Source organism: Coregonus lavaretus, assembly GCF_964263955.1.
Source record: "Coregonus lavaretus genome assembly, chromosome: 21".
NCBI classification, from domain to species: domain Eukaryota; kingdom Metazoa; phylum Chordata; class Actinopteri; order Salmoniformes; family Salmonidae; genus Coregonus; species Coregonus lavaretus.
The window spans coordinates 7993641-8021639 of NC_140008.1; the positions used below are offsets into that span (position 1 = coordinate 7993641).

The 27999-nt window shown below is 45.0% G+C and overlaps 1 protein-coding gene across 2 annotated transcripts; it reads right to left on the minus strand.

Moving 5' to 3' along the window:
• Window positions 1-4: 4 nt before the first annotated feature.
• On the minus strand, window positions 5-27995 carry LOC311149215 (tripartite motif-containing protein 16-like). Of its 2 annotated transcripts, none has more exons than XM_084186297.1 (6): window positions 27325-27995; window positions 26807-26902; window positions 2673-2906; window positions 2432-2582; window positions 2256-2306; window positions 5-2019 (listed from the first exon to the last, which is right to left on the minus strand). In XM_084186297.1, the coding sequence occupies exons 1-6, from the start codon at window positions 27919-27921 to the stop codon at window positions 1511-1513; spliced, it is 1638 nt and encodes a 545-aa protein (XP_084042423.1). In that variant the 5' UTR covers window positions 27922-27995; the 3' UTR covers window positions 5-1510. The 2 variants fall into 2 exon arrangements, with proteins under 2 accessions (XP_084042423.1, XP_084042422.1); XM_084186296.1 differs by having other exon boundaries at window positions 2432-2591; window positions 27325-27962.
• Window positions 27996-27999: the final 4 nt, after the last annotated feature.

A 27999-nucleotide genomic window follows, 5' to 3' on the forward strand; every position in this document is an offset into this window, starting at 1 on the left:
GGAATAAATAGCAAAGGAAAACTACTACTAGATGTATTTTTTATTTCCCATCACCATGAATCATATTTAATAACTGAACAGTAGCAGACCTAACTTCATCTGTTCCTAACTCTGGGTAGTGGACTAAAAAGACCATCAATCTCCAATGATATTAAAGTACAATTCTGAACATTACTGATATACTGAGTGACAAGTCAATATATCTGACGTTTTTATTGTTTGGTTAATAGCACCACCTGCTGGACAGGTTTAATGTTGCTTGACTGAGCAGTATGGGAGAATAGAAGATGCCAAATTTAGGGTCAGATTCCCAGACATCTCCATTGAACATGCTTTTTAGTCTAGGACTAGGCTTAATCTGTGTCTGGGAAACCGGCCCATATAGTTTAAGTAGAAAGTAAGTGATTCCAGCTTGTAGTGGGCTGACTAGTCCTTGGGAATTGTCCTTTTGTTCCTGGACTATTTTCCATGCAGCTCCAGGTGACAGAGAACACATCAATTAGGGCCGAGACTACAAGATGTTCAATGATACTGAGGGAAATTACATAGAGACAGAGCACCTATTGAGAAAACATATGAATGGTTCTGAATGCCAACCAATATACATCAAAAGCGTACATCATGATTAATATGAATGTACACAATAAAAACATTGCACTTAAAAAAAATATGAATGCATTACATTTTAATTAATAACATCTTCTGAAGATCAAATTAGTCAAATCATTGTACATAAAAACAGAGCAGAATGAATCATCACATCTGGGGACCATCACCACCAGCATGACTAGTATCTATGTGGACCCTACTACAGTTTAACCAGCTCAGCTATAGACTACACCAGCATGACTAGTATCTATGTGGACCCTACTACAGTTTAACCAGCTCAGCTATAGACTACACCAGCATGACTAGTATCTATGTGGACCCTACTACAGTTTAACCAGCTCAGCTATAGACTACACCAGCATGACTAGTATCTATGTGGACCCTACTACAGTTTAACCAGCTCAGCTATAGACTACACCAGCATGACAAGTATCTATGTGGACCCTACTACATTTACATTTACGTCATTTAGCAGACGCTCTTATCCAGAGCGACTTACAGTTAGTGAATACATATATATATATTTTTATACTGGCCCCCCGTGGGAATCGAACCCACAACCCTGGCGTTGCAAACGCCATGCTCTATCAACTGAGCTACATCCCTGCTGGCCATTCCCTCCCCTACCCTGGACGACGCTGGGCCAATTGTGTGCCGCCCATGAGTCTCCCGGTCGTGGCCGGCTGCAACAGAGCCTGGATTCGAACCAGGATCTCTAGTGGCACAGTTAGCACTGCGATGCAGTGCCTTAGACCACTGCGCCACTCAGGAGACATACTACAGTTTAACCAGCTCAGCTATAGACTACACCAGCATGACTAGTATCTATGTGGACTCTACTACAGCTTAACCAGCTCAGCTATAGACTACACCAGCATGACTAGTATCTATGTGGACCCTACTACAGTTTAACCAGCTCAGCAGTACCAGAGAGATAAAACCCAGGATAGAGGGGCTGAGTGAATGTGGTCTGGACTCTGTGGAGGAGGGTCATTGTGTCAGAGACACTGTAGAAGGACAGAGTACCTGCCTTGTGATCCAGGTACACTCCTACTCTGGAGGACTGAGGGCCTGATACTTTAGTCTCAACATTATTGTGTCTGAAATAATAACCACCTCCAGAGCACTGTAAACTCCAGGACTTGTCATTCTCTCCAAATGCACCATCTGTCTCTGTTCTGCTGATGTCTTTATATGAGACTGCTGTAACACACTCCCCACTCCACTCCACCTCCCAGTAACAGCATCCAGACAGACCCTCTCTACATAGCACTATACAGTAGTTTGTGAATCTGTCTGGATGATCAGGATATGGTTGGTCTTGGCCTTTATAGGTCACCTTTCTGTTCCCTTCAGACAGAGAGAGGTATGTGTTCACTGTGTTTGGGTCCAGTGTGAGCTGACAGGAATCTGGGAGAAGAGCAGAGCAGAGACCAATGAGGGGAGTTAGAACAATAAGTTAAGTCAGATACTGTATCTACCCTGTCTTTGATTAGAGCACAGCAGAGATCAAATCAGAGAAATATGAAGAGTCAGATGGATACCCAGTATTTGATTAGATCTACTATTGCTATATATTTCTAGAGGGATTGTTAGGAGTGTCAGTAAAAAGAGACTGTTAGTTACTTCAGAATAAAGAGACTCACATTGTAAGAACTGTTCTCTGGTCTTGGGCTCTGGAGGCAGTACAACATCCACTACAGACACACAAACACATTCACAGAGAGAGGGAATGTTATCATCATACCATATTCCACATGTATATGACTAGTAGGGAACTTTCAATGGTCTAAAGTTGATGTTCTTATTATTTTCAACACACCTGTAGTGGAGATCTTGGTCCATTCTCCTTTAAGGAAGTCTTCTAGTTTCTCTCTCAGTTCAGACACAGTCTTACTCACATCTCCAAAGTACTGAAGAGGACGGACAACGATGCTGGGTAAGTCTGAAGATACACTGATACTGGAGAGAGACTGATAACTCTGGAGAGTGAGAAACAGAACAGAACCAAATGATTGAGAGTTTACATTTTCATATCACATGTAACAAGGCAGTTTAGTTACCTGGAGGAAATGGATGTGATCCTCTGTGTGTGAGAGCTGCTCCAGCTCAGCGCTTCTCTTCCTCAGCTCAGCTATCTCCTGCTCCAGTTGCTCCAGGAGTCCTTCAGCTTGACTCACTTGAGCCTTCTCTTGGGCTCTGATCAGCTCCTTCACCTCAGAGCACCTTCTCTCAATGGAGCGGATCAGCTCAGTAAAGATCTCATCACTGTCTTCCACTGCTGCCTGTGCAGAGCTCTGTTGAGAGAGAGAGAGAGAGATCTTTTACTTTTTGTCTTTTTCTTTAATGGTACATCCTCATTTCATTAAAACCCCACAATACAATAACACCACACATCACAATAACCCAAACCTCACCACCTCTACAACCGTATATCCAGACCATCTTCCCCAGCTATACAGACAGCCCCCCCCCCCCAACACACCATATCTCTTGAAACATCTCCACACTTTTTATCATTTTATAAAACTCAAATTCCACCCTAAGGCACGCAGAGACCATCCCATTAAATAATAGTAAAGGGTCTGTTATCCCCCCACCTTTGACCCTGTTCCTCCTTGTTATCCAAATAGCTAACTTTGACTGAGCAAACAGAAAATTCAACAACACACATTTTTCCTTTTCCTTATTTGAATACCTGTACCCCATTATAAACATCCCGACAGTAAAACCCACCCCCAACATCTCACACAGACATTCCAACTGAGACATTAAAAGGCATTAACCTGGCGTACACAGAAAACACATGAATCACAGTTTCATTCATGACACAGAAAGGACACCCCTGTCCGACTCCTGGTTCAACCCATGCTAACCAGCTGTTAGTGGCCAGGGCTCCATGTAAAACCCTCCACTGGAGGTCCCCTGACCTCTTTGGTACTGGGAGTTTGTAGAGCCCCCTCCATCTAAAACCCACCATACTCTCCGCCCCACATACCCCCTGCCACTGATGTGCCTTCACTCCTGTTAGGCTCCTGATGTTCCTTACCTTAATACAGAGGTTGTAAAGGGCTTTACCTCCCACCCCTTCAAACTCCCCCAGACTCGGAGTGTTAAAATCTAACAAGTCCTCCAGACCCCCTTGCCAGTCCCCAGTCTCTGCCATCACGTGCAGTGGCGGAAACATTGGTGGCCCCTCCCCCTTTGGCCGCTCAAACACCCCCTTTACCGGCTCAGACAGTGCCTCCTGGACTTCCCCCAGGAATCTCTCCAGCAGCCTAAGAAATGTTAGTCCTGTTTGTTGTTCTAGGACTTCTAGGGGTTTCCACCCCTCCTCTCCCAGCAGTCGCAGGTCACCCAGCCTTAGTAATCAAATCAAATCAAATTGTATTGGCCACATGCGCCGAATACAACAGGTGCAGACATTACAGTGAAATGCTTACTTACAGCCCTTAACCAACAGTGCATTTCTTTTTAATAAAAAAGTAAAATAAAACAACAAAAAAAGTGTTGAGAAAAAAAGAGCAGAAGTAAAATAAAATAACAGTAGGGAGGCTATATATACAGGGGGGTACCGGTGCAGAGTCAATGTGCGGGGGCACCGGCTAGTAAGTAATATGTACATGTGGGTAATCCCGCTGTCATCAGTCGCCTCTTCAGGGTGGCTGACTGAACCGATCTCAAAAGGATGACTGGGTTGTGGAAGATAGGCTCCTCCCACACCCACAGCCCAGGCTCCACACCCCCTTCTTGTGTGGGCCTTAGTAGCTGCCAGGCCCTCAGCACCGCAGAGTAAAAATTAGAGTCCTGCTGTACTCAGCCCCTCCAGCCTCATGAGGAATAGCTGCCGGTCCAACCCTAATCCGCCAGCTCTCCTCAGCAGCGCGCATGCTGGCTCCCTCCATCCGACATCAGTATGGTACAGCAGTCTCTGTGCCGCCTTTAGTCGGCATGCAGCCACCCTGCTCTCCAGTTCCACCAGGCCCTGTCCTCCTTCATTTACGGACATATACAGTGGGGGAAAAAAGTATTTAGTCAGCCACCAATTGTGCAAGTTCTCCCACTTACAAAGATGAGAGAGGCCTGTAATTTTCATCATAGGTACACGTCAACTATGACAAACAAAATGAGAAAAAAAATCCAGAAAATCACATTGTAGGATTTTTAATGAATTTATTTGCAAATTATGGTGGAAAATAAGTATTTGGTCAATAACAAAAGTTTCTCAATACTTTGTTATATACCCTTTGTTGGCAATGACACAGGTCAAACGTTTTCTGTAAGTCTTCACAAGGTTTTCACACACTGTTGCTGGTATTTTGGCCCATTCCTCCATGCAGATCTCCTCTAGAGCAGTGATGTTTTGGGGCTGTCGCTGGGCACCACGGACTTTCAACTCCCTCCAAAGATTTTCTATGGGGTTGAGATCTGGAGACTGGCTAGGCCACTCCAGGACCTTGAAATGCTTCTTACGAAGCCACTCCTTCATTGCCCGGGCGGTGTGTTTGGGATCAGTCATGCTGAAAGACCCAGCCACGTTTCATCTTCAATGCCCTTGCTGATGGAAGGAGGTTTTCACTCAAAATCTCACGATACATGGCCCCATTCATTCTTTCCTTTACACGGATCAGTCGTCCTTGTCCCTTTGCAGAAAAACAGCCTCAAAGCATGATGTTTCCACCCCCATGCTTCACAGTAGGTATGGTGTTCTTTGGATGCAACTCAGCATTCTTTGTCCTCCAAACACGACGAGTTGAGTTTTTACCAAAAAGTTATATTTTGGTTTCATCTGACCATATGACATTCTCCCAATCCTCTTCTGGATCATCCAAATGCACTCTAGCAAACTTCAGACGGGCCTGGACATGTACTGGCTTAAGCAGGGGGACACGTCTGGCACTGCAGGATTTGAGTCCCTGGCGGCGTAGTGTGTTACTGATGGTAGGCTTTGTTACTTTGGTCCCAGCTCTCTGCAGGTCATTCACTAGGTCCCCCCGTGTGGTTCTGGGATTTTTGCTCACCGTTCTTGTGATCATTTTGATCCCACGGGGTGAGATCTTGCGTGGAGCCCCAGATCGAGGGAGAGTATCAGTGGTCTTGTATGTCTTCCATTTCCTAATAATTGCTCCCACAGTTGATTTCTTCAAACCAAGCTGCTTACCTATTGCAGATTCAGTCTTCCCAGCCTGGTGCAGGTCTACAATTTTGTTTCTGGTGTCCTTTGACAGCTCTTTGGTCTTGGCCATAGTGGAGTTTGGAGTGTGACTGTTTGAGGTTGTGGACAGGTGTCTTTTATACTGATAACAAGTTCAAACAGGTGCCATTAATACAGGTAACGAGTGGAGGACAGAGGAGCCTCTTAAAGAAGAAGTTACAGGTCTGTGAGAGCCAGAAATCTTGCTTGTTTGTAGGTGACCAAATACTTATTTTCCACCATAATTTGCAAATAAATTCATAAAAAATCCTACAATGTGATTTTCTGGATTTTGTTTCTCAATTTGTCTGTCGTAGTTGACGTGTACCTATGATGAAAATTACAGGCCTCTCTCATCTTTTTAAGTGGGAGAACTTGCACAATTGGTGGCTGACTAAATACTTATTTTTCCCCACTGTACAACACTGCCGCCCTCAGCCAGTGATGGCCCAACCAGAAAAAATCCACCAGCTTGCGTTGCAGGTCTGCGAGCAGACCGGTGGGGGGGTTGAGGACAGCCAGTTTATGCCACAGGTAAGATGCCACCAGGTTGTTGATTATCAGCACCCTCCTTCTATATGACACTTGGGACCGGAGCCACTTCCACCTGGCCAGTCTTGACACCACTGCCTGTGACAGCCCCTCCCAGTTCTTCCTGACCCACCTCTCCGAGCCCAGGTACACCCCCAATATTTTAAGCCCTTCACAACCCCACTGCAACCCTCCTGGAAGCAGAGGGGCCATATCCCCCCATGCCCCACATCACAGAGCTTTGCTCTTTCCCCAGTTTACCTTAGCTGACGAAGCTCCCTCGTACACCTTCAGACTATTCTCTAGTGCCTGCATATCCTGACCATCACAGAAATGTCATCTGCATACGCTGACACTGCTATGCCTGTCCAGCACACTCCCTGCAGTCTCCTGCGTAGCAGGCCCAAAAAAGGCTCAATGGCTAGTGTATATAACTGCCCTGATAGAGGGCATCCTTGTCTAATGCCCCGCCTCACCCAGACTGGCCTACTGAGCCCCCCTCCCACCTTAACCATACATGATGCCCCAGCATACAACATCTTCAAATAAGCCAAAAACCTTTCCCCAAACTCAAACATCACATTAAACAGATACTCATGGTCCACTCTATCAAAAGCCTTCTCTTGATCTAAAGAGACCAGACCAAAGTTCACATTAGAACTTCTCGACAAGTCCAACATGTCCCTGATTAAGAACAAGTTGTCCGTGATTAAGCGTCCTGGTACGCAATATGTCTGGTCCTTGTGTACTATAGAGTCCAGATGGGACTTTAGTCTGTTAGCGAGGACCTTGGCAAATATATTGTAGTCCGCACAGAGCAATGCCACAGGCCTCCAGTTCTTAAGTTCACACAAGTCCCCTTTTTTGGGCAGGAGAGTCAGAGCCGCCCGCCGGCAGCTCATCGGCAACTCTCCTACCCCGACGCATTCACGCAACATGCAAAAGAAGTCCAGTCCAATTATTCCCCAGAATCTTTTATACAACTCCACTGGGAGTCCATCGACCCCCGGTGCACGGCGGGTGCCATCTGGGTTACGGCCTCTGCCAGTTCATGGGTCAACAGGGGAATGTCCATTTCATCCCTCTGTACTAAAGAGAGCTTAGGGAGTTCGGCAAACAAAACCTGAGCACACATAGGATCACACAGTTCTGCCCTATACAATTCAGTATAAAACTCCACAGTCCGCTCCCGCATCTCCCCCATCACAGAGGTCACCCGCCCATCCAAAAGCCGTAGACAATGCATACCCTTGGCTTCACTGCTCTGTCTTTCCAAACCAAAGAAGGAGGAGCTGGGAGCATCCATCTCCTTGAGCATGGAGAACCTAGCTCTTACAAGTGCTCCCTTTGCTTTAACCTGGAAAAAACTGCCCAGGTCCCTACGTAGTTCAGCTAGATTAGCCTGGAGGCCTACATTGCCTTGCCCCACCAGCTCTACCTCCATCTCACTAATACTACGCTTGAGTTCCCCCAATACTCTCCTAGCCTCTGAGGATGAGAGCTGTATACTGTTGGCAGAAAAGCCGAATTTGGACTTTTCCCACATCCCACCATTGACTCAGAGACTCATACTCCTCTCTTCGCTGCCCCCACCTTTCCCAAAAAGTCTAGAAACCTGAGCAAAAAGTGGCATCTTGTAAGAGCTTTACATTAAACTTCCAATAGGATGCCTGCCTGGTGAAATAGACAGCCGAGCCATGGTTATGTGATGATCCGAAAAACACACCGGGAGAATGGTAGCACCCAACAGCCTATTGCTCTGATTCCTGGACATGTACAATCGATCAAGCCGGGCTGCATTCACTCTAGCCCCAAAGACCTTCACCCATGTATATTGTCTTGTGTTGGGATGTCTAGTTCTCCACACATCAACTAGGTCAAATTGATTAATAATGTCCCTTAACACCCCCACTGAGCCTGAATGAGGCTCCTCCCCATTTCTGTCTTTCGTAAAATCCATCGTACAGTTCCAGTCCCCGCCGGCCACCAGCGTCTCCTCAGGCAATACCTGTGAGAGTTCCTTTCTAAGACACCCAAATAGAAGCCCCCTCTCTCTCCCTGTGTTGGGCGCATACACATTTATAAAGACAAAACCCCTGTTGTTAATTTCTGCCTTTACTACAAGCAGTCTACCTGTACACACCTCTTTTGAGGAGCACATTTTTACAGACAGACCCGGTACAAAAAGGACTGTCACCCCTGCACTAACATTTGTCCCATGGCTCAGCACACTTGCCCCTTTCCACCAGAGCCCCCAATCAACTTCATTCACCACATCGCTATGCGTCTCCTGCAGAAACAACACTTGTACTTTTTTTTGTTTTACATATTCACCCAACACACTCCTCTTTCCCCAATCTCTGGCGCCATTAATATTAAGCGAGCCTACCCAAAGAGTCTCCATAAGAAGTGGGAGAAAAGCCAGCAAAGAAAGAGACCAATAGCCAAGCTCAAAAAGCCCCAGTGCCAGAAAGAAAACTTTCATCTAAACCAGGGGTGTCAAACGTACGGCCCGCGGACCGGATCAGGCCCGCAAACGGGTTTAATCCGGCCCGCGAGATGATTTTGAAAAAAAATTTTTTTTTTTGTAAAGTATAAAAATGCGCTGCAATTTTTCAATAAAATAAACTGCTGTTCCAATTGCGTCCACTGGATGGCGCAATAGCAATTGTGTTAAGCAAGCAAACTGTTTATACCGGGGCAGAGCAAGTAGGTCAAGCACGTGCAGCCAATGAGCTACTTTGTTTTGCCCGCGATATTTATTACGGCTTCTACTTTTAACATTATGTGCTTTGGCACCCTCATTGCCCCAATATGTCTCTGTCAAAAAAGAGAAAAGTGGACGCAGAGTGCAGAGTGTTCCAAGAAAAATTGTCATCCTATTTATTCACGGAATTGAATGGGAAAGCTGTATGTTTGGTGTGTTCAGAGCATGTTGCAGTGCTGAAAGAATATAACCTTCGTCGCCACTATGTGAGTCTTCATGCCGACAAATATGACAACTTTCAAGGACAGCGGAGATGAGAGAAGGTGAATGAACTGTTGGCGGGTCTGAAGAAACAGCAGTCTGTGTTTACTCACAGCCGAGACATCAGTGACGCTGCAGTGAAAGCTAGCTACCTCATTGCTAATGAAATCGCAGTGGCTTCAAAACCATTTAGTGAGGGTGAATTTGTAAAAACATGCATGATGAAGGCAGTGGAGATTGTGTGCCCTGAAAAGCGGCAGGCTTTTGCAAATATCAGCCTGACAAGAAACACAGTTGCAGACAGGATTTCCGATCTTTCAGTGGATTTGGACAGCCAGTTGAAGCAAAAAGTAAAGTCATTTATTGCGTTTTCGGTTGCAATTGATGAAAGCACGGACATTACAGATGTTGCACAACTAGCCATTTTCATCCGCGGAGTTGATAACACATTGACCGTCACCGAGGAGTTCGTGGAGTTGGTACCGCACTCGTCGGCGCGCTGGACAGGGTCGGAGTGGACTGGTCCCGCGCTGTCAGCCTGGCTACAGATGGTGCGCCCTCAATGATCGGGAAAAAAGCAGGCGTTGTGACAAAGTTCAGAGAGAAAGTGCAATCTGCAAATGGAGGACGTGATTTTTTGACTTTTCACTGTATTTTGCACCAGGAGGCTTTGTGTTGCAAGTCATTAAAGATGGATAACGTCATGAAGGTGGTCATCCAAACTGTTAATTTCATCCGATCCAGAAGCCTGAATCACAGTCAGTTTGACAGCCTTCTCAGAGAGAAAGACCACATCTATGGCCTGCCATACCACACTGAGGTAAGATGGTTAAGCCGAGGTGCTGTGCTGAGGCGTTTCTTTGATTTACGATAAGAAATTGAACAGTTCATGGAAGAAAAGGGCAAACCAGTGTTAGAATTTCATTCCGCAGAATGGATGCAGGACCTTGCATTTATGGTGGATGTTACAGAGCACCTGAATAACTTGAACAAACAGCTGCAATGGCGCAACAAAGTTGTCACGCAGTATTATGACAGCATACGTTCTTTCAAGTTGAAGCTGTCATTGTGGGAGACGCAACTTGCCGGTGGTGATGCAGCTCACTTCCCCTGTCTGAAAAATGTGTGCGCGACCCAACATGTGGCAGACATGAAGCGGTTCAAAGATAAAATAACGGGACTGTTACGGGAGTTTGAGCAACGCTTTCAGATTTATGTTTATGTTTTTATGTTGATGTGCTATTGTTTTTAATTGATTTTATTTGTATATTTAACCTATTCTTGACTCTGTGGTTCTTGCACTTGTTTGGGGAACAGGATTTCATTATTTTTATCTACATTTCTGCCTGAGAAATGACACCCTGATATAGTTCTGTGATCTGTGATATACTTCTGTGAATCACTGAGGCATTGTGTGTTTGTGTGTTCTTTGTCCTCAGAACTTTCAAATAACTTGAGGTGTTTTATGATTAATAGTGATGTTGTGCTTTTGGACACTGTCCTCAGGCTCCAGCTTTATGTTTATATGTTTTTATGTTGATGTGCTATTGTTTTTTAATTGATTTTATTTTATTTGTATATTTAACCTATTCTTGACTCTGTGGTTCTTGCACTTGTTTGGGGAACAGGATTTCATTATTTGTATCTACATTTCTGCCTGAGAAATGACACCCTGATATAGTTCTGTGATCTGTGAAACAGTTCTGTTAATCACTGAGGCATTGTGTGTTTGTGTGTTCTTTTTCTTTAGAATTTTCAAATAAACTTGACGTGTTTTATGATTAATAGTGATGTTGTGCTTTAAAACAAAGAAAACAATCTGAAGTTGTTGTTTTTAAGTTATATATACCATAATTTTTACGGTCCAGCCCACTTGGGAATAGATTTTCCTCCATGTGGCCCCTGAGCTAAAATGAGTTTGACACCCCTGATCTAAACAGTGTCTGAAGGTAGACCTTTACGCACAGTTGTGACCCACTTCCTCAACCTAAACCGTTTCCTGGGTGAGAGAACACCATGCCCCTCATTTTACATAGCATGTTGCACTGATCTTACAAACTTTCCCGGATCGCAAAAAAAAGCCTCAAGATATACTTTTTTCCCCTTAGTCTCCTTCAGGAACCTTGACAGTTCCGTCACTGTGTACTTTGACCCCTCTGACTGACTGGCTGTCAGCTCTGGACCCATTGAGGAGGAGTCTGAAAAGAAATCCTCCTCATCGGCTTCTTCCTTCCTTCTCCTCATCTCCATACGTGACCACCTGCCCTTCTTATCTAGTCAGGGCCTCCCCCCCAGCACCAGGCAAAGGTTCCTTGGTGCCTTTCACCACACCAGCCTCTGCCCTCCCACCTCCTTTCTTCTCCCCCTTTTTCCTCTTCCGCTTGACACCCTCCTCCACCACTCCTAGTCGCTTCCCCTTCCCCACTATACTCTCCTCATCCACTAGCATAACCTGACTGGGCCCAGCCTCATCTACACCACCATCCATGACATGACTAGACCCAGTCTCATCTACACCACCATCCATACCATGACTAGACCCAGCCTCATCTACCCCACCATCTGTCGCATGACTAGGCCCAGCCTCTGCTGCCTGTGTCTCATGGCCCCCTGCACGTTGACCTCAATTTTGCCCACTGGTGCTTGAACCCTTACCTTGTCTACAGCCTTTATGTGGGCACGCAAAGTTCTTATGCCCCAAATCCCCACACTCAAAGCACCGTAGACTATCTGTGCTGGCAAAACCTGCGTAGAGCCCCTCCCCATGCCTCACTTTAAAGTGCACATTTAACTGTTGCTCATTGTTGTTCAGAAACATGAACACTTGCCTCCGGAATGAAACAATGTGCTTGACGGCATCTGCCTGAAATCCTGCCGACAGTACACGAAAACCACTAGCAAACTTACCAAAACGACTCAACTCCTTCCTGATTTGATCATCCGTAATAAACAGAGGCAAATTTGCAACTACCACCCTGGTCAAAGGGGTAGAAAGAGGAGAAATTGGCACCAACACACCCCTTACAAATATACTACTAGAAATGAGCCTACCCACCAAATTTGCTCTTTTCATGAACACAACCACAGCTTTGTTCATTCTGAATGTATAAGTTGAGCTCCTACCTGTTCGCCGACCGCGAGCAGAACCTCCTCCACCTTAATTCCATTCTCGGGAACACACCTGAATCCATGCCATAACGACAGCGTCTCCTCCGCGCTAGGCTGCGAAGCCATCGCTCACACCTCACTGTTCAAAACCCCAGGAAACTAAACCTCTGTCCTCTTCCTCTCTAACTTTGAAAATAAAAACAGTGGGTACCACTAAAACAAACAGTGCATTAACCCTCCACCATAGAAAAGAGAAACCAAGGAAAGAAACAAGAAAGGCCCTCCACACCAAACACTCAAACTCCAAAAAACTCCCAGCATGCACACACACAGAGAGAGAGAGAGAGAGAGAGAGAGAGAAAGAGGGAGAGAGAGAGAGAGAAGACTGACTTGTCTTAGTGTAATGAGGAAGGCTCATTACACTAACACCCCCCCTCCTAAAAACACATTGCGTGCCACCACAACTTCCACACAATCACATTATACAGTACCCAACACCACAGTACAATACACCATCCAGCACCACATTCCAACCGTACATCCAACCCCTCCTCTCCAGCCATACAGACAGCCCCCCTGAGCCCCCATACCTCCTGAAACATCTCCACACTGTTGATCATTTCGTGCAACTCAAACTCAACCCTAAGGCGGCAACAGTAATGATAAACAGTCTGTAAATGCAGAAAACGGACACCCCTCCCCAACTCCCAGGTCAACCCGAGCCAACCAGCTATTGGTGTCCAGGGCTCCATGTAATACCCTCCACTGGAGGACCCCTGACCTTTCCAGCACTGGGAGCTTATAGAGCACCCTCCACCTATACCCTGCCATGCTCTCAGCCCCCACAACCCCCTGCCACTGATGCCCCTTCACTCCCGCTAAGCTCCTGATGTGTCTAACCTTGACACTGAGGGTGTACAGCACCTTACCCCCCACCTCCTCAAACTCCCCCAAGCTCAGAGTGTTAAAAGTCAGTAAGTCCTCCGGACTCTCCTGCCAGTCCCCAGTCTCTGCTGTCACTTGCAGTGGTGGAAACGGTGGTGGCACCTCCTCAGGCTGCTCCAGCCCTATGTACTGCAGCATAGAAATCAGAGACCCCTGCTGTATTGAGTCTCTCCGGCCGCATGATGAAGAGCTGCTGATCCACCCCCAAACCACCAGCCCTCCTCAACAGAGCACATGCTGGTTCCCTCCAGCCCACCTCCGTACGGTACAGTAGCCTCTGTGCTGCTGAGTCAGAACGCTGCCACCCTGACCAGAAAGAAATCACTAACTTGCGCTGCAGGTCCGCAAGCAGAACGCCGGGGGGGTTTGGGAATGGCCAATTTATGCCATAGGGAGGATGCCACCAAGTTATTGATGATCAACACCGTCCCTCTGTATGACACTAGGGAGATGAGCCACCTCCACTTCGTCAGCCTCGACACCAACGCTTGTGACACTCCTTCCCAGTTCTTCCTAACCCACCTCTCCGAGCCCAGATACACACGTAAGCATCTTGAGCCACTCACAGCCCCACTGCAACCCCCCTGGAAGCTGCGGAGGTGCACTGTCCCTCCATGCCCCACATAACAAAGCCTCACTCTTGCCCCAGTTTACCTAAGCAAAAGAAGCCCCCTCGTACACCCTCAAACTATTCTCCAGGGCCTGTAGGTTCTGCTCATCCCTAACCAACACAGACATCATCAGCGTATGCTGACACTGCTATGCCTGTCCCCAACCCTATGCCTGGCTCCCACACTCCCTGTAGCCTCCTGCGTAGCAGGCCCAGAAAGGGCTCAATAACAAGAGTGTATAGCTGCCCTGACAGAGGGCATCCCTGGTGAATGCCCCTCCCTACCCAGACTGGCCTACTGAGCCCTCCCCCCACCTTGACCATACATTAAGCCCCAGCATACAACATTTGAACACAGGCCACAAAATTCTCCCGACAACCAAAACAACACATTGAACAGATATTCATGGTCCACCCTATCAAAGGCTTTCTCCTGATTATGAACAGATTGTCTGTGATTGAGCATCCTGGTACACAGTACGTTTGGTCCTTGTGTACAATAGAGTCCAGGTGGGACTTGAGTCTGTTAGCGAGGACCTTGGCAAAGCCCTTATAGTCCACACAGAGCAATGCCACAGGCCTCCAGTTCTTTAAGCCGCTCAAATCCCCTTTTTTGGGCAGGAGAGTCAAAGCCTCCTGTCTACAGCTTAGCGACAGCTCCCCCACCCTGACGCACTCACGCAACACACGTCCTGTCCAATAATTCCCCAGAATTGTTTAGAAAAATCCACATGCAGACCGTCTGAGAGACAGCAGCTGAGAGTTTTTGAAAGGCCAGGGAAATGTCCATTTGATTTCTCGGTGACAGAGAGAGTTTGGAAAGGTCTGTGAGCAGAACCTGAGAAGGCCCAGGATCACAGAGTTCTGCCCTCTATAAATCAGAGTACAACTCCACAGCCCGCTGCCTCATCTCCCCACAACAGAAGTTACCCACCCATCAGGTTCCCTCATCTCCCCACAACAGAAGTTACCCACCCATCAGGCTGCCTCATCTCCCCACAACAGAAGTTACCCACCCATCAGGCTCCCTCATCTCCCCACAACAGAAGTTACCCACCCATCAGGCTCCCTCATCTCCCCCACAACAGAAGTTACCCACCCATCAGGCTCCCTCATCTCCCCACAACAGAAGTTACCCACCCATCAGGCTCCCTCATCTCCCCCACAACAGAAGTTACCCACCCATCAGGCTCCCTCATCTCCCCCACAACAGAAGTTACCCACCCATCAGGCTCCCTCATCTCCCCCACAACAGAAGTTACCCACCCATCAGGCTCCCTCATCTCCCCCACAACAGAAGTTACACGCCCATCAGACAAACGTAAACAATGGATTTTCTTGGTTTCCCCACTCTGTTTTTCCAACCCAAAAGAGCTGGGAGCATCCATCTCTCTCAACATGGAAAATCTAGCTCTTACAAGTGACCCCTTTGCTTTCATCTGAAAAGAAAGCCCATAGGTCCCTGCGTAGTTCAGATATATTATCTTGTAGCCCCACTTTGCCCCACCAGCTCAGCCTCCACCTCACTTATGAACCACTCAAGCTCCCCCAGTACTCTCCTGGCCTCTGAAGAGGAAAAATATGTATACTGCTGACAGAAAACCTGAATCTGTGCTTTCCCTACGTCCCACCACTGACTGAGAGACTCAAACTCCCCCCTTCTGCTGTCCCCACCTCTCCCAAAAGCCTTGGAAGTTTGAGCAAAAAGTGGCACCTTGTAAGAGCTTTTCATGGAATTTCCAATAGGACACCTGCCTGTGCCCTGGTGAAACAGAGAACTGAGCCCTGTACTAGGTACAGACACATTTATGAAAGCAAAGACAAGGTCATTGATTTAGGCTCTAACCACTAACAACCTACCCTTACACACCTCTTTTGCTACCCCTGCACTAAGATTTGTGCCATGGCTCAGCACCTGCGGCCCCTTCCACCAGACCCCCCAATACACTTCATTAATCATATCACTGTGTGTCTATTGCAAAAAACAATATCACACATTGTTTTTGTTTGACATATTCCCCCAGTCTCTGCCGCCGTTCATGTTAAGGAAGTCTAACTGTGAAATCTCCATAAGAGGTGGGAGGGAAATCACCACAATCAGAATCCAGTAGAGAAGCCCATAAAGCCGCCATGCCAGAAAAAACCATCCATTTAAGCAGATTCTGAAGACATGCCCTTAAGAACTCATGACCCATTTTCTCAGCCTATACCGCTTCCTGGGTGAGAGGACACTAAACCCCTCATTCTTCATCACGTGTTGTACTGACCTTACAAACCTTCCAGGATCAATCAAATAAGACTCCAGCAGAACCTTATTTTTCCCCTTTAGTCTCCATCAGGAACCTAGAAAGTTCTCTCACCGTATATACTGGGCCCTCAGCCTGACTGGCTGTCAGCTCTGGATCCAATGAGCCGTCTGAAAACGAGGCCTCTTCCTCCGCTCCCTCAGACTCACCTCACCCCTCTTCCTCCTACATTGTCACTGTACCGTCCTCCTCCTCCCCAGTCTCTGCCCCCCTGCACTTCCCCCCTGATCAGAGCCTCTTCCCCAATGACAGCCAATATTTCCTGGGATGTGCCGACCAAGCCTTTGTCGACCGGAGTCTACTGCAACCTGCCTCTGCTCACGAAGCCATAGCAATTGAATTGAAACGAACCATCGCTGAGCCTCTTCTGACTGGAATGATCTATAGAATTCAATTTTCCCTAAATGGCACCAAAACATATCTACCTTTTTACTTTACCACTAAAATCTGTTCTTAGGACGAAACTGAAAAAAATAAGTAATAAATAACAACTGGTGTAGAAAGTAAACATCCGCACCTCGATGGTGCCAAGTGTGCTTATGTCTGCATTACCAGGAAGTAGGAAAAAAATGGCAACTTCTGACAATATCTGGTCTAGCGATCGATAATAATAATAATAATAATATGCCATTTAGCAGACGCTTTTATCCAAAGCGACTTACAGTCATTCGTGCATACATTTTTGTGTATGGGTGGTCCCGGGGATCGAACCCACTACCTTGGCGTTATAAGCGCCGTGCTCTACCAGCTGAGCTACAGAGGACCACGATGACAGCAGAGTACGCTGCCCAACCTGATGTCATTAGAAAGAGGAGATTATTCTGATTAAAATGGTGTTTGACTTAACAAAAATCTAAACATACACATAGAGATATTTTGTGAAATAAACAGACATACCTATTTTTCACCTATAAGAAACAATGGGATGACCTCAAAGTTCCAGGAGTACATGTTTATTTTATTTTATTTTAACTACCAGCAATACGCTGCCCAAACTTACATCATTAGAAATAATAGGTTATCCTGATTAAAATGGTGTAGAACTTCAAACCATTAAAATTAACACATCTATTTGAGATAATTGGTGAAATAGACAGACGTCCCTATTTCCCCAAAACAATGGCAGTCTGAAAGTTCTAAGAGCAGTCTTTTATTTAACCAGATTACAATTTATCTATGACCATTTGCCTTTTCGTGTTGAACATTTTATGATTTGTAATCTAGCGGTTAAGAGCGTTGGGCAGTAACCGAAAAGTGGCTGGTTCGAATCCCCGAGCCGACTAGGTGAAAAATCTGTTGATGTACCCTTGTACAGATTTAGGCACTTAACCCTAGTCGCTCTGGATAACAGCGTCTGCTAAATGACTCACATGTAAATGTAAACTAGGCCTCTGTGAAAGCGTGGCAATAACTTAACTTTTCATTATACACATACTCCTTTGAAGGCAGGCAGGCAGCACACTCCTGAAAATGAACTGCTCAGCAAAGCAAAGGCTCTTGAGAGCTACCAGTTTTATATAGAAAGCTCATTTTCAGTGTCTGTATCCAGTGTCTGTGTTTATGTTAAGGGGGTGATAATGACAACCATCTAAATATATACAGTGGGGAAAAAAAGTATTTAGTCAGCCACCAATTGTGCAAGTTCTCCCACTTAAAAAGATGAGAGAGGCCTGTAATTTGCATCATAGGTACACGTCAACTATGACAGACAAATTTAGAAAAAATTTCTCCAGAATATCACATTGTAGGATTTTTTATGAATTTATTTGCAAATTATGGTGGAAAATAAGTATTTGGTCACCTACAAACAAGCAAGATTTCTGGCTCTCACAGACCTGTAACTTCTTCTTTAAGAGGCTCCTCTGTCCTCCACTCGTTACCTGTATTAATGGCACCTGTTTGAACTTGTTATCAGTATAAAAGACACCTGTCCACAACCTCAAACAGTCACACTCCAAACTCCACTATGGCCAAGACCAAAGAGCTGTCAAAGGACACCAGAAACAAAATTGTAGACCTGCACCAGGTTGGGAAGACTGAATCTGCAATAGGTAAGCAGCTTGGTTTGAAGAAATCAACTGTGGGAGCAATTATTAGGAAATGGAAGACATACAAGACCACTGGTAATCTCCCTCGATCTGGGGCTCCACACAAGATCTCACCCCGTGGGGTCAAAATTATCACAAGAACGGTGAGCAAAAATCCCAGAACCACACGGGGGGACCTAGTGAATGACCTGCAGAGAGCTGGGACCAAAGTAACAAAGCCTACCATCAGTAACACACTACGCCACCAGGGACTCAAATCCTGCAGTGCCAGACGTGTCCCCCTGCTTAAGCCAGTACAAGAATGCTGAGTTGCATCCAAAGAACACCATACCTACTGTGAAGCTTGGGGGTGGAAACATCATGCTTTGGGGCTGTTTTTCTGCAAAGGGACAAGGACGACTGATCCGTGTAAAGGAAAGAATGAATGGGGCCATGTATCGTGAGATTTTGAGTGAAAACCTCCTTCCATCAGCAAGGGCATTGAAGATGAAACGTGGCTGGGTCTTTCAGCATGACAATGATCCCAAACACACCGCCCGGGCAACGAAGGAGTGGCTTCGTAAAAAGCATTTCAAGGTCCTGGAGTGGCCTAGCCAGTCTCCAGATCTCAACCCCATAGAAAATCTTTGGAGGGAGTTGAAAGTCTGTGTTGCCCAGCGACAGCCCCAAAACATCACTGCTCTAGAGGAGATATGCATGGAGGAATGGGCCAAAATACCAGCAACAGTGTGTGAAAACCTTGTGAAGCCTTACAGAAAACGTTTGACCTGTGTCATTGCCAACAAAGGGTATATAACAAAGTATTGAGAAACTTTTGTTATTGACCAAATACTTATTTTCCACCATAATTTGCAAATAAATTCATTAAAAATCCTACAATGTGATTTTCTTTTCTCATTTTGTCTGTCATAGTTGACGTGTACCTATGATGAAAATTACAGGCCTCTCTCATCTTTTTAAGTGGGAGAACTTGCACAATTGGTGGCTGACTAAATACTTTTTTTCCCCACTGTATATATTTTGTATATATAATTAACTAAATGTATGGTGTCTTTGGTTAATGTCAGTTTCATTGTTTGTTATGCTATAAATTGTTATTTTATGGTTGTAAGTGATAAAATGAACTAGAACATCTTATATTTTGCAATTTCGAGTAATTACTACTTTAGTAAGTATATACACTTTATTCAGTACTATGTCGCTCTTGCTGCTGGTGACTCTCAGATCCACCTCTACGCAGACGACACCATTTTGTATACATCTGACCCTTCTTTGGACACTGTGTTAACAAACCTCCAAACGAGCTTCAATACCATACAACACTCCTTCCGTAGCCTCCAACTGCTCTTAAACGCTAGTAAAACTAAATGCATGCTCTTCAATCGAACGCTGCTTGCACCCGCCCGCCCGACTAGAATCACTACTCTCGGCGGGTCTGACTTAGAATATGTGGACAACTACAAATACCTAGGTGTCTGGTTAGACTGTAAACTCTCCTTCCAAGCTCACATTAAGCATCTCCAATCCAAAGTCAAATCTAGAATCGGCTTCCTATTTCGCAACAAAGCCTCCTTCACTCATGCTGCTAAACATGCCCTCGTAAAACTGACTATCCTACCGATCCTTGACTTCGGCGATGTCATTTACAAAATAACCTCCAACACTACTCAGCAAATTGGACGTAGTCTATCACAGTGCCATCCGTTTTGTCACCAAAGCCCCATATACTATCCACCATTGTGACCTATACGCTCTCGTTGGCTGGCCCTCACTACATATTCCTCGCCAAACCCACTGGCTCCAGGTCATCTATAAATCACTGCTAGGCAAATCCCCGCCTTATCTTAGCTCATTGGTCACCATAGCAACACTCACCCGTAGTATGCGCTCCAGCAGGTATATCTCACTGGTCATCCCCAAAGCCAACACCTCCTTTGGCCCCATTCCTTCCAGTTCTCTGCTGCCAATGACTGGAACGAACTGCAAAAATCTCTGAAGCTGGAGACTCTTATCTCCCTCACTAACTTTAATCATCAGTTGTCAGAGCAGCTTACCGATCACTGCACCTGTACACAGCCCATCTGTAATTAGCCCACCCAACTACCTCATCCCCATATTGTTATTTATTTTGCTCATTTGCACCCCAGTTTCTGTATTTACACATCATCTTCCGCACATCTCCCATTACAGTGTTAATACTAAATTGTAATTATTTTGCATTATGGCCTATTTATTGCCTTACCTCCATAACTTACATTTGCACACACTGTATATAGATTTTCTATTGTGTTATTGACTGTACGTTTTGTTTATCCCATATGTAACTCTGGTGTTGTTGTTGTTTTTAATCGCAATGATTTGCTTTATCTTGGCCAGGTCGCAGTTGTAAATGAGAACTTGTTCTCAACTGGCTTACCTGGTTAAATAAAGGTGAAATAAAAAATAAAAAATAATTCAGTACTACTGAAATTGCTAAATAATTCCAATAGATAGCAGTATAAGACCACAAATGAAATTTCAGAAGCTTAGTTTAGTTCTCTCCCTGGATATACCACTCCCCCTCACAGGAAAACTCCTGCCAAGCGAGGGGCATGTTGAGGTAAATTTGCTAACCGCGAGGGTTGCATGATGTAATTGATTGGTGGGCTGGAAGATGCAGTGTTTTGTCTTTTCTATTCCGAGGCTGTATACTCCCAATATGAGATATTAAGAAGGTTTTTATAATGCATGTTTACTAGGGTTGAGGTTTGCGCATCTGACTAGGGATTATTTGGCCGGTGTTCAATACCTGCTATAGTTAATATTTTGTTGCTCTCCCAAAAGCAACACAGGCCTAATACGAGGTATATAATTTTAGAAAATTATGGCACATATAGTTTTTGGTTGCATGCTATTTTATATCAATCATATTGCTGCTTGTAGCCTATAATGATGCTTCGTGGTCTTATGCTGCAATCTATTGGAAATATTTAGCAATTAAAAGTGACTAATTCACGTAGACATTGGTGAGGCAGCTGAGAAATCAAGCGTATTTTTCTTATTTTCTTTAACCTTTATTTAACTAGGCAAGTCAGTTAAGAACAAATTCTTATTTACAATGACGGCCTACACCGGCCAAACCCGGACGACGCTGGGCCAATTGTGCGCCACCCTATGGGACTCCCAATCACGGCTGGTTGTGATACAGCCTGGAATCGAACCAGGGGGTCTGTAGTGATGCCTCAAGCACTGAGATGCAGTGCCTTAGACCACTGCGCCACTCTGGAGCATTAATTCCAGAGATCAGTCTCAAACCTGCCCCACCTATCCCATGCCAATTGCTGGACTTTCACATAGAGGTTACTAGGTCACAACCAGTTCAAACCACATTTGAAAAATAAAACAAATGTGTCTTGTTTATCAAGTGTTCTGCATTGCAATAGTAATTATAATAAAATGACTAATAAAAATAAAAAGTTTAATATGGGATTTATTTTAAAATAATAATAATAAATGCTATTTAGTACTGAAATAGGTTATATGTAAGGGTTAGAGTTTCTGTAAAGCACTTTGTGACATCTGCTGATGTAAAAAGGGCTTTATAAATACATTTGATTGATTGTTAGGTTTAGGGTATTTAAAGCAAACAACTGTATAGCTCTCTTGCTCCTCCCTGTGGCCTTCTGTGGGTACTACATACCTCATTCACAACACTTGCTAGGCTCTAATCTGAGGTAGCAACTGTGTCAGATCTATAAATCAATGAGCTACACCTATCCATTTAGGTTACAACTCAGTGAACCTGCGCAGCATTCGCTCAATTCGATGCCTACTAACTAACAAATTACCCAGCAACAATTTATTAATAATAAAACTTTTTTTTTTAAAGGTTATTTCTTCATTTAAAAAATGTCTGGCTGTTTAAATCGGCCACATCTTGAAAAGGAGGACAGGGACATGCGTTCTGTTTAGGTTTTACACCTTTATCTGAAATGAATATGGTTAACCATCTCTAGCCCTGTGGGTCACCACAACATGTACCCAGGTGAACAGTGAGTTTGCTCACCAAGTAGTCATAACCTTGTTAATAATAAGTTACCTGAGGTAAAGCTACAATGTTAATACGGGCTGGTCTCATTACCAACAATAGTGAAGCTGGCATTGTGACGCAGAACAATGGGCTGGGAATATAACTTTCATTAGGCGAGTTGGTGCCACAGAGCTCAATACAACTAATAGGAGCTGGCAGGGTGAAACATGCCCTATTATTTCTAAACTACGGCAAGCATCTGGGACATATGGTAATATTATGAAACTGGGCTCCATGGCGGATGCAATGACGTAGTTCTCAGAAAAAGGCGTTAAAAATGTATTGTGTCCAGCCTAGTCCTAGCCCCCGCTGCCGGCTGGTCGTGCTTGTCTGCACTAGCATTATGTCCTACATCCCCACACTAGAAACACCCAAAACTATCTGTGCTAGCAAACCCTGCGTTCCACCCCTCCTCTGCGTAACCTTGAAGTTTGTTAAGAAACAAACACTTGCCTATGAAAAGAGACAACATGTTTAACAGACTGCGCTTGGCACCCAACCGAGAGCACACGAAAACCACTTGCAAATATACCAAAACGAACCAACTACTTGCGGTCTGTTCGTAGTAATAAACGGAGGCAGATTAGCCACCACAACTCTTGTCGAAAGAGGCGAAATCTGCACCAACACACCCTCACAAAAATCCCACTAGCAACAAAACAAACCTTTTTCATTAACACAACCACCGCCTTGTTCATTCTGGATGCAGATGTTCCGCTCCAACCTGTTCGCCGACCATGAGCAAAACTTCCTCCACACCTTTCTCCGGAACGCACCCGAAGCAACAGCGTTTCTTCTCCACTCGGTTGAGGCCATCACGCCGCCCTAACAAACTACCCCTACTCCCCCCCTAACTCTAAACGATAAACAGTGGAAACCAATAAACAAACCCTCCACCATGAGAAAATAAATTCAGAAAATACGCAAGAACCAAAAGAAAAAAGAATAGTAGCCCTCCTCACGAACCACAAAACTCTCACGCGACCAACTTCTTCTTCTATGAAATAATGGCGGTCCACAAACCAACGTTAAAGGTGCATGCCGCCACCTACTGTGCTGGAGTGTGTGGTCAATCATGGTTTCCAACATTTCTAAATCCTCCTACCTAACTCAGTACTTCTGAGAAAATAAAAAAGAGCCCTACTAACTTCTAATATACCCTCCCCCATCCCCAAAATCCCTTCCAACCCCCCCAACCCAGTCCAACCTCAATGACCCTACACTTCAATCTTTCCCTCTCTTCAACATACTTACAACAATATAACTACACATGCTCCACCATTTCATCGACCATACCCTCCAGACACAAACCATTCCCATGCTTGCCAAACAGATGTAATGACGAGTTCAATGTACAATGTCCTAAGCGCAATCGAGTAAACACCACCTCTTCCTTCCTAATCTGACCTTTGAATCTTGGTCCATCTACCTTTTTTGGAGGGCATATAAATGCCGGCCCTTGTGCTCAGAGTTCCATCTCTTCTGCCACACATCTATCAAAATGTCTCTGATCTTACATTTGGCCTCACCTCTACTCAGTGGAACATTAATATAAATTATATCTAGTTTCAAAGCTCTTTTAGCTAACTGGCCTACAATTTAATTCCTTTCCACACCCGAATGTGCTGGGACCCAGAAGAATCTCACTACTACACCCATTCTCTCAATTCTCCATAATAACATTAATACCTCCAATAGTAGGTCACTCCTATTAGATTTACCAGATGATAAACTATTCAATACAGACAGAGAATCTGAGCATACTATAATTCTAACAGGTTGTACGTCCTCCACCCACTGGAGGGCAACTATTATCGCCAACAGTTCACCTGAGTATACTGACAGTTCATCTGTTAGTCTTCTACATATCTGCACATCAGATTCAGGAATGTAAACGCCTGCTCCTGTGAGCCCACTATCTGGGTCCTTGGATCCATCTGTGAAAAGCCGTAAAAAAGCATAAAAACTTCTAACAATGTAATTGTCAACCATTTTCCCTCTATCACTGACTTCTGACCAATCTTTCCTTTTCTCTACCAAGGTTAGATCAACAACAGGGTCTGGGAGTAACCATGGAGGAACATCCCCTATCACCACAGAAGGGCCAACCTCCAACTCCCTCAAACCACTCTCATCAGCAAGCTTTCCAACTGTCCAACCAAAACCACTGCCTTGTCTACTAGTATATTCCCAACAGTCATCTAGAACAGTAGCAGTGGGATGCTCAACTTCACAGCCTTTCAACCTAACCCAATAAGATATTGACAATTTTTTACGCTGTATATCCAAAGGTATTTCACCTGCCTCCACTAGTAAGGCACATACAGATGTTGATTTAAATGCACCAATACATATCCTTAAAGCTAAATACTGTATTCTGTCCAGGTTCTGAAGGCAAGTCTTTGCCTCTGCTCCATAAACGACACACCTGTAATCAATTGTCGTCCTGATCAGAGCTCTATAAATATCCATCAACGTTTGTCTGTCAGCACCCCATTCATAACCAGAGACTCACAAAACCAACTACCATAAAAGTGATGGAATGAGAGAGACAGAGACATCGTTACAACTCTGTACACAGCCATAATATAACGGTTCTTCTTCTTTGGAGTTTAACGGTGGTTGGTATCCAATATGTTGCATTACCGCCCCCAACTGGACTATAATATCAATCCATTATACTTTGTAATAATATAAAAAACACCCTTCCAACTAACCCTACACTCATTAAATACCCACTACCCCATTCCACTACTTTGACCCTATCTGCTCCTGCACCATGCCAACGGCCTGGGAGGACGGGACACAACCACTCAACACACCATGTAACTCTTCTGAAGTCAAATCTCGTATGCCCAAATACTTCTCTGCAGCTGCCACCACAACATATATGTTCTGTGATTTACATTCCATTTCTGCAGTACAGTTAATAAACATTGCTATGAATGGTAAGAAGCTAACTTTACTCAAGCTTATATCACTCGTTGGCCTATCCCTCTGTGCTGGCACAGATCTACTACTCACAGGGATCCTCTCAGGATCTCTCACCCTTGACACATCCGCCTCTACTTTCTTCACTGTCTCAGCATACGACACCTTCTGCACTACTCTGACTCAAGCCACCTCAACCTACCTCTCTCGCACCGGACACTTCAGATCCCCAGCAACATGGGCATCCCTACAGTTGACACACACAACTTTATCCACCGAAACTACACAATCCTCTATCCCATGCCCTCCTGCACAATTCCCACATCTTGGAATCCCCCTCCTACAAACTGCTGCAACATGACCATAAACGTTGCACCTGAAACAGTGCAGTGGATTCGGCACAAAAGCTCTAACAGGATAACTGATATATCCTAACATGACTGTCACACCAAACGGCAGGCATCACAAACACCAGGAATCTTCAACTTGAATTGCTCCACCTCCACACTTCCCGCTACCCCAGAAATCACTCCTTTCAATGGTGCCCTGTTCCTAAGAGCAAAGCAAGAAACAGATCTTGACCCAAGTTGCGGAGCGCCCACTCCCTCTGGTCAGAAGAAACACAAACAAATATCACAAGTCCACTACAGGTTACCTTCACTGATTCAACTGCACCCAACTCCTTTCCCTCCCACCCTGAAACCACAAATTGATCTGCCAAAAGGTATGGATCCACTTTCTCCAACAATGTAACTCCTACTGCAGCAGATTCTTCTTTATCATGTCCATTGATGCCAAGCTCTGGTTCTGAGCTCTTCACCACACCTTCTACCTCACTTAACTCTCCCTCATTCATTTCCATTTCACCTCCAGAACTCTGTCTGGCGCATGGCTCACTCTGTTTGCACTTGAATTATAACTTTTGAAATGTCTCTATTCCTTTGAAACTTTTGTGAGTGTAATGTTTACTGTTCATTTCTGACTGTTTATTTCACTTTTGTTTATTATCTATTTCACTTGCTTTGGCAATGTAAACATATATTACCCATGCCAATAAAGCCCTTTTGAATTGAATTGAATTGAGAGCTCCACGTATGAAAAAATAATAATGTATGCACTCACTAAATTTAAGTCGCTCTGGATAAGAGCGTCTTCTAAATGACTAAAATGTATAAAATGTTAATGTATAGGGGACATGAGTCAGTCATGGTTACTCAAGGTTATGTGACGATTTAGCCCCGCCTTTGACTAAAATATTAGAGTTGGCCCACAGCCCAATAGGGAATGGTAAAGATGTTGGTTTCTCCCAAGGTAGACCTGGGTTCATATTCCGCTGGTTATATTAAGTAGTCTATTCTCTGAAAGGGGTCCAGACAGCCTGTTCCCAACAGTGGGCTCAGTGGGATAGGAGACGGGCCCCTCTCCCTCTCTCTCTGACTGTAGGAGAGAAGTGAAATGGTGTGTCTCCTCTGGTCAACAATACTCACCTTGAGAGACTCCACAGCCTGTTGGAGCTCCTTCAGCTCCTTCTCTCTCTCCTGGAATCTCTGCTGGATCTTCTGCTGACTCATCCCCAGCTGCCTCTGTGGAGAATCACTCTTCAATGAGCTATCAAGCTTTATTTGTCCAGTAGATCAATAGTATAGTAATGTGACATAGGGCACATAGGGAGAAAGGTCTAAATTCTTGAGGAAGTCCCTTTCCAACATTATATATTTTTATGTTGCTATGTGAATGATTATAGATATGGTAGACGTACATGTATCAGGGGGTTGAGACTTTACTTTGGACTCATAAAATGGCATTCAGAATGATAATAAGGTTTGATTTTAGATAATGGTGATACATTTAGAGCAAACTCAATATACTCAAGGTTTGTGTTCATATTTGTTCTGCTGAGGATCAATTTGATTTGAATTCTCTCATATTGAAACAGCCTTAGTTCCTACTGTATCTTTAATTCTTTGTTTATCAGAAAGTCACCAACAAGTAGTTCTGGTCTTACCTGTTTCTCAGTCCTCTCTGCTGCAGCTGACACTGTATCATGGCCTTTATGTTTATCCATTGTACACAGCATACAGATACACTGTTGATCGGTACGACAGAAAACCTCCAGCAGTTTGTCATGATCAGAGCAGATCTTCTCCTGTAGTTGTGCGGTGGCTCTGACTAGCTTGTGCTTCTTGAAAGCAGGAAATTCATAGTGAGGTTGGAGGTGAGTCTCACAGTAAGAGGCCAGACACGCCAGACAAGACATGAGGGCTTTCTGCTTTCTGGTCCCAGTGCAGAAATCACACACCACATCTCCAGGTCCAGCATAGCACAGAGCAGGAGGGGGAGCAGCCTGGAGTCCTGTCTTCTTCAGTTTCTCCACCACTTCAGCCAACATGTTATTTTTCCTCAGAGTAGGCCTTGGAGTGAAGGTCTGTCTGCACTGAGGACAGCTATAGACCCCTTTCAGAACATCCTGATCCCAGCAGCCCTCAATACAGCGCCTACAGTAACTGTGTCCACAGGCAGTAGTGACCGGCTCCTTCAGTAGATCCAGACAGACAGAACAACAGAACTGGTCCTGGTCCAGCAGAACATCCTGATGAGCCATTTGGACAGTTGTTCACTCTCACACAGACAGACGACACAGAGACTCAGATCAGTTTTGTTTCCACAGAAGAGAGTTTGT

What these genes read in the sequence shown, in the direction of transcription:
- LOC311149215 (XM_084186296.1), bottom strand. Translation starts at nt 27,921, where the DNA reads ATGGCTCATCAGGATGTTCTGCTGGACCAGGACCAGTTCTGTTGTTCT. An exon ending in AGGCTGTGGAGTCTCTCAAG is followed by an intron (nt 2,907 to 26,806) that starts GTGAGTATTGTT and finishes CTCTCTCAACAG; the next exon opens with AGCTCTGCACAGGCAGCAGT. An exon ending in ATCACATCCATTTCCTCCAG is followed by an intron (nt 2,592 to 2,672) that starts GTAACTAAACTG and finishes CTCACTCTCCAG; the next exon opens with AGTTATCAGTCTCTCTCCAG.